Source organism: Narcine bancroftii, chromosome 5 (genome assembly GCF_036971445.1).
Source record: "Narcine bancroftii isolate sNarBan1 chromosome 5, sNarBan1.hap1, whole genome shotgun sequence".
Lineage (NCBI taxonomy): Eukaryota > Metazoa > Chordata > Chondrichthyes > Torpediniformes > Narcinidae > Narcine > Narcine bancroftii.
In genome coordinates, this window is record NC_091473.1 from 229,026,967 (window position 1) to 229,041,518 (window position 14,552).

Genomic DNA, 14,552 nt, shown 5'->3' on the forward strand with positions numbered 1-14,552 from the left:
TTCAGCCATCAGTAAATTTGTATGACCCACTCTATAATTACTGTTTTAAATCACTTTAATTGATCAAGGACAGTAAATGCCCGAGAGAAGTACATTGGATGATTTTGAAACAAAAGTTATTTGTTCTTTCAATTTATGTTTTTATCAAACACTATACTCTCACTATGTATACAACTTGTGAATATTTCAGTTCAAATTGTTTAATATATGAGAATTCATACATTTAAAAAATTAACCTCATGACCGAAAAAGACTAGGATAATAAAATGGGAGGAAAATTATGTAGAAACTTTGGAAATGTGTTTAGGAGGACCTCCTTGATCAATATATTTTCAGCCCAATGAGGAATAAAGCCTCCTTGCTGGATTTAATTCTGGTGAATGAGGTGAGCCAAATAGAGCAGATATCAGTGGAAAATACAGTCTGCAGGAGGAACTCCATGAGTTGAGTAGAATCGGTGGCAGCAAAAGAAATGTCAGTGTTCAGTTAAGTCTCGATGAAGAATTTTAGCCCAAAATATCGACATTTCCTTTTCTCCTGCTTCTTGACCTGCTGGAAAAGTATAAGGAATAGTGATCATAATATGGTGAAAGGTTGGTCCCAAAGCGGTGACATGGATACATTCAGTTCGCCTATCGTAGTAACAGGTCTATGGCAGATGCCATCTCACTGGCTCTACATAAAGGCCTGGAATACCTGGATAGCAAAGATGCAAAAATCAGGATGCTCTTTATTGACTACAGTTCAGCATTTAACACCACCATCCCCTCAAAACTGATCAGCAAACTTCAAGATCTGGGAGTTAACACCCCACTATGTTATTGGATCATGGATTTCTTCACCTCCAGGCACAATCAGCGAAGATTGGTAAGAACTTCTCCTCCACAATCTCCATCAGTACCAGAGAATCACAGGGCTGTGTTCTTAGTCCCTGCTGTACTCACTTTACACCTAAGACTGTATGGCTCGGTGCAACAGTAATACCATCTACAGATTTGCCAACAATACCACAGTAGTGGGTTGTATAAAGGAAAGGGATGGAGATTGAAAACTTTGCTTAATGGTGCAACAACAATCTTGCACTCAATGTTACCAAAACTAAGGAGTTGATTGTTGACTTCAGGAAATCCAGAGATCATTTGGGGATTAGAGTTTGAGAGGGTGAACAAATTTATGTTTTTGGGAGTCACTATTTTGGAGGATCATAGGAAAACCCAGGAGATGGTGGAGGTTTGGTAAACCCCTTCAAAAGGTAGTGGACACAACCCAGGACATCACAGGCAAAACCCACCCCACAACTGAGTATATCTACAGGGAATGCTGCTGTCGGAGGACAGCAGCAATCATCAAAGACCCTCACCACCCAGCACACACTCTGTTCTCACTGTTGCCTTCAGAAAAGAGATAGAGGTGCCACCACCAGGTTCAGCATCAGCTGCTACCCCTCCACCATCGGACTCCTCAACGACAAACTCAATCAGAGACTCATTTTAAGACTCTTACTTGTGCACTTTATTGATTTTCTCTTTGTTTTCTCTCTGTTGCACAGTTTGTTTACATTCATTATCTGTTTACAGTTCTTTGTTTGTTTACATGCTTTACACTGTGAACAGTTTATTTGTTGCTCTACCAATTAGTGGTAATTCTGGTGCACCCGCAGGAAAAAGCAATCTCAGGGTTGTATATGATGTCATGTATGTACTCTGACAATAAATCTGAAATCTGATCATAATGTTTAGAGTAGCTAAGGAAAAATAGATGAATTGAAGAAGGGCCAGTTTTCATGAGATGAGAATAGATCTGGCCCAGGTAAATTGGAAACTGGAGACTTTCTCTTTGGAGGTTAATGGGGGTTCTGAGAGATGTATTTAAAGTCAATAAGGTGCTGGACAGATTAATTATAAAGAAATGGTTCAAGCACCAGAAAATGTAGAATGAACAAGCCATTAGTTATATGAAGTTGGGCTTTTTTTTTGTTGCAGTGAGTAGTCCGAATCTGGGGGATTCAGCAAAGTCGTTCAAAGAGCAACTGGATAAGTATTTGAAAGGAAAAACTTTGCAGGGTGATGGGATTGGATGGGTGAGTGGGAGAGAGGAGCCAGGCTATACAGATCTTGCATTGAGAAAACAAGGACGTGCCCCAAAATGTTGACCTCCTTTCTCCCACAGATCCTGCTTGATCCGTAGAGTTCCTCTGGCAGTTAGTTTTTCCAACTTGAGTGGCTTGCTCTGTTCTGTAACTTGCTGAAGTTCCAAAGTGGTGTATTTCCATTCCCTACTGGACATTCTTCAATACCCATGAGTGAAAACTCTGGGCATATTGGAGTAAAACATCTGATTAAACATTAAGCAGAGAATCAGGATAAATTGGTTCTTTTCAGATTGATAATCAGCAATTAATAAAGGCGTGCAGGCCGCAGTGCTGGGACCTCATCTTAACGGCACGAATGAAGACTCTAAGTGCATGTAGTGTAGATTGTGGAAGGTCATGTGGCTTCTCTATCTGGAATCTAGTGGGAAAGTAGTCTCTGGCTGGAGCCCAGTTGGAAATCACCTCAGCTGCCAATCAAGGATTAGATCTGCCCACCTGTGAGACTGATGTGTGATTGGTCCTCCTTGTGCCAATCAATGGTTAGATCTGCCCACAGGTGATGCTGATGCATGATTGGTCCTTGAAGCTCACGGGGTTGGGTCCTGCATTGAAAAACCTGAGCACGTGTTTTTTTCTCTTTTTGTTTGCTGCTGTCTTCAAACCATGCCTGAAGTCCAGGCTGCAGGCAGCTCCAGAGGGCTGACTGGAATGGGCCTGTCCTGGATCCTGAGCCAGGATTTATGTATTGAATATACTTGCGAGCTGTAATTAATTTACTGTTTATTAGTGTGTTGTGCCTGCTAGAGCTGATAGATACTATGTGCTTGCATTCTCAATTGAGAATATTTAAAATGATTTATTCACCCCCGATGTGTAGTTATTTGTGCATTATTGCTGTGAATGTTTTTGTTAGTTGTGACCATTGGTGAACTCCAGGCTGTGAGCCATTGGCAACTCCAGAGGGCTGACTGCAATGGGCCCATTCCGGATCCTGAGCAGCGGGCACACTGGAGATCAGGTTCATGTGTATATATTCATTTAGTTATGCAGTATACTATGCTTGTGGTAGGTGGGTACTGAAAAAGCTAAACCCTCTTTTCTGGGTATAAGTGCCTGTGTGCTGTGTACGTTAGTCTGTCAGTGTGTGCCCTTTTTTGTGAATTCCCCTTTGTGTAAATAAAGACCACTGTTTGTTCAGCCTTTATTCTCTTTGAACCCATCTAACCTATTCTGAACTCAAAAGTATATTGTAACCACGCCAGCTGATGATACATAGATAGACAGGTTAGCACATTCTGAGAAGGAGACACAATCTTGCAAATGGATATTGATGGTTTCGGTAAGTGTTGAATAATAATAAGGTGAGAAAAAGTAAATGCATCAACTTTATCAGAATGATAACAAAGAGAAACCCTGAAAGAGGCAAAAATGGGAGACAATGGTTAGGAAAACGCAGACCCTTTGAAGGTGACTTTTGAAAACGGCAAAGAAAATTAAATCCAGAGATGTTGTGTTAGGGATCTCCTAAAAATGATTGACTGATGGAGAAACAATGAGGAACAAACCTGATGCTTCATGCCTGCTGAGTTCCCCAGCACTTGTGGATATTGTTTGTCTGGTCCACAATGTTTGAAAGAATGTAGAGCTAGAGATTAAGACCTGAAGAAAGGAAAGGACCTGAAGGCCATCTTGCAATAGTCAGTCAGGATTGAGAATGTAGGACATGATATGTTCTGGAGAATTTTATAGAAGTTCATATACCTGTACATAATTACTGCAGGATTTAAAAAGGTACTAGCAATATCATTTTAAAAATTCCCTTTAATGTAATTACTGTATATAATTTGTAAGTTTACTGGCATTCTGTGTCAGGAACAATGGCCATTAGAAGTCTGATACCCCACAATTGTAACACCCTTTCTCACAGTTGTTATTTCAGGAAACCAACCACTGAAGTGTCAGTCTACAATACAGCCAACACTCTTTTGGATGACGGGGAGTGTTAGCAAGCAACAAAGGTGTGGTTCACTAATGGGTGGAGAGTGGCAGAGCAAAAGCTGCTGAGGGAGCTCATCATGCAGCCAACAGTGAGAATCCCAAATCAGCTTTTATCAAAATTGAAGCTTCCTCAATTTGCCAGTAGAGGTTTTGTAACTTCTACAATGCAGCAAAGAATACCAAAGTGTCTTTTGTAGCTTATGGAACAAAAGTGCCCCATTGGCATCCCGATGCAAGGTTTCTGACTGACCCTGACTTGCACTGCAAGATCAGTGCCCACACTAGTGCCAGCTGCTACATACAATTTTCAGATGTTGCAAACAAATTTCAAGAAGGAAAAGACCTTGCAGTTATATCAAAGAAAGATAGAGATCTGTTAAAGCCTGCATTTTTTTTAGACCAATATCATTATTGGATGCAGATTAGAAAATTAGTGCTAAAATTTTAGTGAACAGACTAGCTAAATATTTACCATTTAATTCATATGGGACCAAACAGGGTTTGTTAAAAAGTGACAATCTGTTGACACTGTTGCTTGATTGATTAGTTTAATTCATTTATCTCAGAAAAGGGGTGACAACTGTGGCAGTAGTTTTAGATGCAGAGAAGAGGTTTGATAGGTTAGAATAGAATTTTTTGTTAAAGGCTTTGGACCGACATTTATAAATTTGGTTAAAATTGACAGGTTAGAATAGAATTTTTTGTTAAAGGCTTTGGACTGACATTTATAAATTGGGTTAAAATTGACAGGTATTTGATAAATCAGGACACCAAGGGTTACATGGAGAAGGCCAGAGTGTGGGGCTGAGTGGAAGGATGGATAGTTCATGATTAGATTAGCAGAACGGACTCGATGGAGCGTGAAGGAAAATTATCCACTTGACTGAATGTATGCAACTCTAGGTGTTCAATCCCATTGAGCTCCAAGCACACTGCTTGATTATTATTCCCATCCTACCAGTCAAGACATTCATTCACTCCTCCACCAGTGTACATCTTGTGATCAGGAATCTGGTCAACATTTCATGTCATGAATCTTCAGCAGGAACCAATGTGCCACACCCATATTGAAGTTAATGAAAATTAGTACTATTGCCTCTACTTTTCCATTCACACATAATTTCAAACACATTCTCCCTGATCCCCAGTTTTTCATTGCATGCCCAATGGACTTGTTGAACAGGCTCATTTGTAATTCCTGACAAGGTTAAAAAGCATGAGCCAGGTGTGCGTGTTTGTGCACTCGTTGAACCCATTTGCCCCCAAACTACCATATCAACAGAAAGATATGCCAAATCTCTGGTAGGTAGCTATTCATAAAGATCAAGCCATCGCCCTGAAAGAAATGCTTAATTAAAGAAGGCTTCCCGTTTTTACTGCTTTTATATATCATTTGAAATATGTTTGTTGAGGGAGGAATAATCAGTCAGATAATGAAGCAATTTCTGCCTTCTGTCCAATGGTTCTATTAAATAATATACTTTGCTTTCAAGAGTTGTGTTAAACGCCTAACAATGGAATCACATTCAGGAGCTCTAATTAAATGTTTTAAAATAAATTGCTTCTTGTTGACTAATTGCCATTCTCATATGGATCCACAGCAGCCTGTATAGAAAGCAGATCTTACTTGAAGAATACTGTAATATGCCACACATACAGTCGTGGATGACTAAATTATCTAACTGATCTTGAGCTTTGATCTTTCTTCAGTGTTTATGTGGGTGAAAACACTCTGATGGGCAAGCAACGATGACCGACTGAAACATTCTTTCTGTGCTGCTCATTTTGTAGTCTTGTATTTGTGAGCTCACCACCCAGAAAGAAGACTGGTACTGGTGAAATCACTCCGAGAAACTGTTGCTATCTGTGCTCCCCTATAGATCTGAAATAACATGAACATAACAGGAGTACTGTACTAACGTTTGGAGATCTTGAACTTCTGAATGACATTAAAGCAAGTCTGATTATTTCCCTCCCCCCTACACCCCCCAATTCCTCTTTGTCAGCGTTGCCAAGCACACATTGTTTGGAGTAACAGGTATCTGAGTAATACAATGGTTCACAGATCTTATTATCTTATTATGAGGTGCAACCACAAGGTAATCCTAGCATTTAATGAAAAAAACCAGAACAGTGGAAGTTGTTCAGACACCATCTTAGGGGAGAGAAAGATTAACAGTCAAATTTTAGACTTATGATGTATTATCAAAACACAAAGAATTTGTCTGTAGCATTGTTTTGAATAATAAAGGATGTTAAAATGAACTTATCAATACAATAATAGAGATGGGTGTCATTTCATGTAAAAACAAAATCATGTCAAAGTGACAAACTAGCTTCTGATGTAACTTGCATTGTTCTATCCATCTCTGAATGGGATTAAATTCCACTCTGGCTTCGTTTTTTAAAACATACAGCACGGTAACAGGCCCTTTCAGCCCACAAGCCCATACCACACAATTACACCTAATTAACCTACAACCCCTGTACGTTTTGAAGGGTGGGAGGAAACCAGAGCACGTGGAGGAAACCCATGCAGATCCGGGGAGAATGTACAATCTTCTTACAGACAGAGCTGGATTCGATCCCGGGCAGTTGGCCCTGCAACAGCGTTGCGCTAACCACTATGCTGTGTCGCTTCTACACGGTCGGCACCAAGGGGGAGCATTTGCGGGCTTGGCCCCTCCTTGCAAGGTGCTGTGCCCACATGCGCGGTATGGCCCTCCCGCTAGTGAGATGCTGTGCCCCCGTGCGCTCGCAGCCATCGCTTGCCGTCAGACCCACCATGCGTCAAGCGTCACTAGCATCCAGCTTGGTGCGTGCTAGTGATTCTCCATGCAATAGAAGCAGCTCTTTTGGCTGCTACTTCAGGGGGATGGAGGAAGATTACGTTCACTTGGCATCACTACCAGCACTCCCCCCCCCCACCCTCCTGCCCCAGTCTACGACAGTCAGACTGTGTCCCACCCAAGCAGGTAACCTGGTGCCGGCACCCCCGCCCCCCGTCAAGCGAGTTAACAGCTGTCAGACTGTGCCCCACTCGGGCAGGTAGCCTGCTGCCAACACCCCCTGCCCCCCCCACTGAGCAAATTAATAACTGTCAGACTGTGCACCACCCGGTTACCTTAATGCCCTCCTCTAAGTATCATTCTGGCACTGACCGTGGGCTCATATATAGATATGAATGCAATCCTACTACTGTTTCATGAGTGGTATTGGCTAGTAAGGTTATTTGGTCATTTATCTCAATATTGTTTGTGGCTTTTATGTTTTTTTTGTCTGCTGTGCATGAAAGATAACACATCAAAAGTAATTTATGGTCATACTCTTTGGGAAATTCTAGGATTGTGAAAGGCAATTCATTTCAGTAAGTGCTTTTCTCACTTACTGATAAATCTTTTCAGTTTTTTTTTCTCTCTTCAGATTCCCAGCATCGTGATACAGGTATTTTGCAGATCATATGCCCAGGGTTTGTGTAGGCAGATCATATGCCCGGGGATAGTGTAGGCAGATCATATGTCCCGGGATTATGTAGGCAGATCATATGTCCAGGGAGTGGCACACAAAAGTCTGTGGATGCTGTGATTGTAGTAAAAAGGCAAAAATGCTGGAGGAACTCAACAGGTCAGGCAGTACCCATAGGAGGTAAAATATTTAACTGATGTTTTGGGTTTGAGCCCTTCAAGGTATGAGTGAAAAGTAGGCAGGAGCCTGTATAAAAAGGCTGGGAAAGGAGGGAAGAGAAGGCAGATGGAGGAGCACAGGCCAACAGCCAAGGCACCATAGGTGGACATGGATGGGAGGACAGGAGATAAAAAGGAAGAGGAATGGATCTGTGGAGGGGGTGGGGGGGGGGGGGAATGTGGAATGCAAACCTGAGAAGTCGATTTTAATGCCATCTGGTTGGAAGGTTCCCAGATGGAAATGAGGTGTTGTTCCACCAAATTGTGAATGGTTTCAGTTAGTGCATGAGCCCATGGAGAGACATGTTGTCCTGGGAGTGGGGTGGGGCATTGAAATAGGTTGCCACTGGGAGATCCATATATCTGGGGAGCTGGCAGAGAAAAAAAGACATCCTGGAAATGGCTGAGAGGGAGGCCTCAATTCCTACAAGATGCAAAGAGAAAAAAGCAAGGAACCCAAGGAGTCAGCCCAAGGTCCCAGGGTAACCCAATGATCAGGGACCACAATAGCATTCTGAAGGAAGCCAAGAGACCTCAGGAACAGCCAATAGGGAGGCCAGAGTCCCTGAGAGAGGGAGACTAGGGTCTCCCAAAGTAGCTGAAATAGAAATCTGGGATGGTGAAGAAAGGCCATGGTTCACAGGAGTGATTGAGAGGCCAGAGTCACTGGGAGTGGCCAAGAGAGGCCAGAGCCCCTGGCAGTGGCTGTGAGGGAGGCCAAAGACTTTAGGAGAAGCTGAAAAAGAGGCCAGAGTTCCTGGGAGCAGCCTAGAGAGAGGTCAGGTTCCCTGGAAGTGACTGAGATAGATGTCAGAGTTCCCAGGTGGGCTGAGAGAATCCCAGGGAGTGGCTGAGGGCACTCAGATTCCCCAGGAATGGCCGCTGGAGTTCAGAGTCACCAGGAATAGAAGGGAAGGCAGATGAAAGGTCTGCCACTTGAACTTTGTCTCTCTTCTCCCAGAAATTTCCTGACCTGTTAAGCATTTACAATATTTAAAATTTTTATTTTAGATTTTAAATGTTTTTTTTAAATTTAGACATTAGCATGGTAACAGGGTAGTTCCAGCCCATGAGTCAGTGCCACCCAAGTACCCCACAACTGTACATTTTTGAATGGTGGTTGGAAAGCGGAGCACCCTGAGGAAATCCATGAAGACACGGGGAGAATGTACAAACTCCTTACAGACAGCGCTGGATTCGATCCCGGGATGCTGGTGCTGGAACAGCGTTGCGCTAACAGCTACACTAACTGTGCCACACCAGCATCTGACATTCTAAGCTTTCCAATTAGTACTCGAAACCCAGTAAAATCTCCAGAGGCTAGATTCATGAACCCATCTGGATTATTTTGTAAAACCATAATTGCATAGTAATGATTGTAACTTTAGTTTTTCCTGCAATCATTATTTTTCCCAAGTTTTTTTGGTCCTTATTTGGCTTACTGACCCACTGCAGTCAATCAGCAATAATAGTGAAACTGTTTTATCCATCAATGTTTAATTCTGTGGTTTTTCCAATGACGATGTTTGATTTTATTGTTGCCATCTTGCCCTGAATGATGTATCCACTTTCAGTGATAGTTTTGAATGTGCATTTAAGTGGTTTTCTGCTTGACCTGTTTATGGTTTTCATATTATACTAGTAACCTGGTTGAGACGACAGGTAGTTAATGCACAGCGTCTGCAGACTTTCTTGTTTCACTGAGGTGACAGGAAATCCTCTTTCAAGACTGCAGTTTGTAGGACCTAACCCTTGGTTTCCTCCATTAAACTTCTGGTGAACTCCTAAGATTTAATCTCTGCGTATTCTCTGTTCTAAATTTGGGAAACAGTTTGGTTCAATGAGAACCAAAGAACAGTACATCATAGAAGCAGGGCCTTTGGCCCTTTTAGACTGTGCTGAACTATTATTTTCACTATTCCCACTGATCTGCTCCCCTACTATAGCCCTCCATACCCCTCCAATCCATGTACCTGTTCAAATTCTTCTTAAAAATTAAAATTGAGCCCGAATCCACCACTTCAGCTGACAGCTCGTTCCACATTCCCACTACTCTGTGTGCGAAGAAAATTCCCCTAATTTTCCCTCTAAACCTTTCCCCTTTCATCTTAACCCATGTCCTCTGGTTTGTATCTCAACTACCCTCAGTGGAAATAGCCTATCTATGTTTACTCTGTCCAGACCCATCATAATTTTCAATACCTCTATCAAATCTCCCCTCATTCTTCTACACTCCCCAGGGAATAAAGTCCTAACCTGCCTTAATGAAGGGTGGCAGCCTGAACTGTTGACCATTCATTTTTCTCCCATTGATGATGCTTGACCCACAGAACGTGGTGTTTTCCACCAGATTCCAGGTATTACTGAGAGGTTTTATTGTTGAGTTGTTTTGATACTTTTGAAAGTCAGTGCTGCTGTTTGGGAACAGTGGATCCATCCAATCTGTCCAGAGAATGATGTATGCTGCATGGAAACACTTGTGCTGTACCTAAATAACATTTAAACATTTATATGAAAAAGAATGACCAAAGTCAATGAAGTACTATCAAAGTGTAATTTCTGTTTAATGCAAGAGCTGCAGCAATTTTCGACCAAAAACTTAGTGAACAGGAACCAGTTAATTTGTTTTCACCATCTTACATGTTATGAAGCATATGAAAATGAACTTTAAAATTATTATCTTTCACAAATACCTGAGAGGTAGATGTGACCTTAGTTTAGACACTTTGTTGGAAAGATGGATAATCTTTTATTCACACAAGATCTACAGGAACTTTCATTTTTTTTAACTATTTTTCTCCCCTCTCCTTCCAGAGATAATCCTTAGGACTCTGTCCATTTTTAACCTTTCATTATATATACTCCAGATTGGGTCTATGGGTAAACTACAGTAGGAACACCAGTACAAATCACCTGGTGTTTGGGTATAAAACCAGTCCCGGGAAATGGGGACATTGATTATAGGTGTTTGCGGTAGTCCCTGAAACCCAGGTCATGGAGTCCAAAGGGATAAATAATAATCCTGGGAAGAGAAAATAGGTGATTGACTGTTTGAGGTACAGCACAGTTACAGGCCCTTTCGGCCCATGAACCTGAGCGTTTTTGGAGGGTGGGAGGAAACCAGAGCACCCAGGGAGAACACATGCAAATCACAGTGAGAACATACAAACAGACAGTGGCAGATTTGAACTTGCCAGTGCTGTAAATTTTCATCATCAGGCACTAATCAGCTGAAACACCAGTTGAAAGAGTTGCCCATGGTCTCTATTGCAGAGGTGTGGGACAAGACAGCTTACAAGCACTGGACAAAAATGCGAGCAGATTCCTTTACAAGATGCTATTAGACTTCTCGTCTGTCTCTTTAAGATATCAACGAATGCAGTATGAACCACGGTGGCTGCAAGCACGGTTGTGTTAATACTCCAGGAGGCTATCAATGCTCCTGTCCCAATGGTGGCTACAGACTGCACTGGAACAAAAAAGACTGCATGGGTATGTGGCAAACCTGGATCGCTGGCGCCCCCTGCTGACACTGTTGCAAGTAGCTAATCTGCAGCATTACATCAAATCAAAGCATTATTAGGTTCACATTGGAGGACCAAAAGCTTATATTTACAAAGTTGTATTGTCTCAGCAGCACCTTCAGAAAAGTGTAGAGATTTAAATAACTCAAAAACACCTCAAATGGATCAGATTTATTCCTCCCATTTTTTTTAATATGTGCATAAATGGGGCAGTTGCATTCTGATTTTTCTTTTTAGGGTTAAATAAAGAAATCACTTTGTTCTTTGTCCGTAACATGGAAATATTAATTATTAAAATTATTGCTACTGATTAGCTCCATCAAAGGTAGGACAAACAAAATTAAAGCAACAGACTGGTAAATGTCCCATTTTAGAAGTTTTAATTTTGTATGTGTTCTTGTTAAAGGCCTTACTGTTCATAATATCAAAGGAATCCTGCTGCCAGTCACCATGACAGTTATCAAGGAGTAGCCATGGGGAAAGAGAGGGCATTGCTCGAAGGATCGTTTAATCCATAATTCATCTGTACAGGGTTCTATTCTGATTTTTTCAACATTTTTTATGTAATTTCAATCTGAGATAACTTAAGGTTTCTATCTTATTTCACAATGTCTTGCTAATGGCATCACATCCCTTCCCTTGGTGAGTGTAGAGTAGATTTTATTGCCCTATCTGTCTTTAACCTGTGATATAAGTATTTTTGCAGTACAACCGTTATACAGCCACTACATACTGGGCAGAACCCAAATTTTCCTCTCATCAGTCCACGTCAATATAAGATCCTGACATCTCAAGTCAAGTTCTTCCCCTACAGCTTCCATTTTCCTCATTTCTCCCCCTTAAATCTATTTTCAGTATGTAATTTCCAAATATTCATTTCAAGAAACAACTCACTTCACCCAGGTATCCAAACATGCAGCTGTCACGATGAAAATTACCGATATAATAACACAAAGAGAACCCAGTCTACGTCAAGCATCATGCATCTGCGATTGCTGATAAGGTTTCCATTTAAGTTAATTCAGAAAGATACCCAACCAGCCGGTTGGCACTAGATTAATGTGCTTTCTTTGGGAAAGTTGGACTGAGGTCGTGTTGTTGAACCATGGAGATTGGAATGAGGTCAGGGTGCTGCCCTCTCCTGTCTTGATTGCCACCAAACATTTAGAATGAAGAAAATATTAATCTAACTCACTCAGGAGGAAAACAAGAATGCCAAATTAAGTTTCTATCTCTGATTAATTTTACTTTTTGCAGACGTTAATCCTCTGTTTGATTTTGTAATAATTAATACTGAAACTTTCTTGAAAAATTCCCTCCAAGCTTTTCATGGTTTCTTTCAATTTTCAGAAGCTGCAAAGTGCCTGCCAGACTCCAACCCACCTCGAGCACAACTTTCCTGCGTCAAGAGTGGGAAGAGAGAGACCTGCTCCCTCAGCTGTGCATCTAAGGGTCACTTTCAGGCAGGTAGGCATGACGCAAAGGCGTGATCAGTACGACTGCTCACAGTCCTGTACCATAACCCAGTGCCACTCAACAACATTGAGGGAGGATTGGCATCTTTTAGAGATTTCTCAGGAACAAGTGTTGCTAATTCTCCAGGATTCTGATGCATTCAGACCACGAATACAAATCGCAGAGGCTTTAATAACATACTTCTTAATTTTCTCTGAACACATTCGTTGTCTTGTTAACCATTGTCACGAGTAAACAGGCTATTAGACTACTGATTGTCTAAATTTAAAATAAAAAAATAGATAAAAATTTCAAAAGTTTCTCCTCTTTCCAATTAATGTGGGAAATTGAATGTGGATGTGATAATGGCAGGAATTTAGAGGTAATTGAGAATGAACAGGGCAGCATGGCTGTTACAGTGCCAGTGCTCCAGGTTCAAATCTGGCACTGTCTATAGGGAGTTTGTCTCCCCATGTCTGTGTGGGTCTCCTCCAACCCTTCAAAACATATGGGGGTTGTAGGTCAATGCAGCTGCTTGAATAAAGTTGTGTGAAACTTGAATATTAAAACACATTGTTTAAAGTACAGATATTCAAGTTTACTATCCCTTCACTGCTGAACAATAAGAAAATCTTTTTTGTGAAGGGAAGTGTAGTTGCTGAGATTGTCATTATTAACTAAGAGTATACAGGAGATTGAGAATAATTAATATTTCTCAGGAGGAAAAACCTCTACTTTAGATTTTCTCAGAGTTTCCATCCGTGTTTTGTTATCAATAAACACGTTCATTCTTTTTTCACTGCTTTCATTTCTACCAGGTTCTGATAACAGTTACACAGTAAGCTGTGGAGCTCCGACACGGCGAACTGGTGCTCAACAGCGACACAACTCCAATGTCACAGGTTGCGTAGGTAAGCCCCTGAAAAAATGCTGTGTAGCTGTCATATTCCTGAAACGGCACGTTGTCTTTTGTTCAGGTCTGCAGGATTCAGCTTCGACCTCATTCTTTGTCCGAAGATGGAGTTTCCGATTACTGTACCATTTGACTGCCCTCTTAAACAGCCCCTTTCCTGTCATTGAAACCAGGGGCAGATTTTGCAGACGAGCATTCCAGGCTTAAGAACCATTTTGACCACAAAGGTCAACATAGCAAGCATACTCAGGAATGCCATTTCATAAATGTTCTCCCATGTTCTGTACGTCCATCACATTAACTCAGTGAACAGTGAAATCATTATATATGAACAAAAAAAATTCTCTTTTTCTATATAATACTGCTTTAAGCTGTCTTTAAATGCTTTTGTTTCCTTTTAGAGGCTCTTGCTCCCACAGTCAAACATAGAGCTTCCTTCAAAGTAAAAGATGCCAAGTGTCACCTCCATCCACGCAGTAAGGGGAAGCAGGATAGTCGGCATCCAGTTATCGCAGGTAGAATGTTTTCGATTTCTGTCTTTTTTTTCCTTCAGATACAGTTGTTCATTTTTTTCTTCTTCTAAATCAACAGACTCCTACTTCAGTTAAAACAATGATATTGCTTTTACTAATTGCTATGTACATTGCATATCTTCCCATCATCAGCTAGTCTAATGGCCTCTATTCCTTGTGCTGGGTATGGGGTTGGAGTTGAATGATTCCATCCATCACTGCCCTATTGAATTACATTCAGATGTGCTGATTTTCAGTCCTGTTGAAGATTCTGCTCCTGCCAGCCACATCATGTTATGGGTAAGGCAGAATAAGGGAAAGGAAAAATTAAATGAAGAGCGACTTATAAAGCCTTTCACAACCTAAAGTTGTTCT

The 14,552-nt window shown here is 41.3% G+C and overlaps 1 protein-coding gene and 1 long non-coding RNA gene across 6 annotated transcripts in view; one reads left to right on the forward strand and one right to left on the reverse strand.

Annotated features, from left to right (window-relative positions):
• Positions 1-14,552, forward strand: part of LOC138765004 (signal peptide, CUB and EGF-like domain-containing protein 3) — a 263,706-nt gene that overhangs the window by 223,045 nt on the left and 26,109 nt on the right. For all 3 annotated transcript variants that reach the window (XM_069941598.1, XM_069941597.1, XM_069941599.1), the window contains 4 exons: positions 11,140-11,265; positions 12,648-12,764; positions 13,571-13,663; positions 14,067-14,180. In XM_069941598.1, coding sequence (XP_069797699.1) covers positions 11,140-11,265; positions 12,648-12,764; positions 13,571-13,663; positions 14,067-14,180 — 450 coding nt within the window. The remainder of the gene's footprint in view (positions 1-11,139; positions 11,266-12,647; positions 12,765-13,570; positions 13,664-14,066; positions 14,181-14,552) is intronic.
• LOC138765005 (uncharacterized) overlaps positions 1-14,552 on the reverse strand; it is a 133,182-nt gene that overhangs the window by 83,872 nt on the left and 34,758 nt on the right. The gene's annotated exons all lie outside the window — the stretch shown is intronic.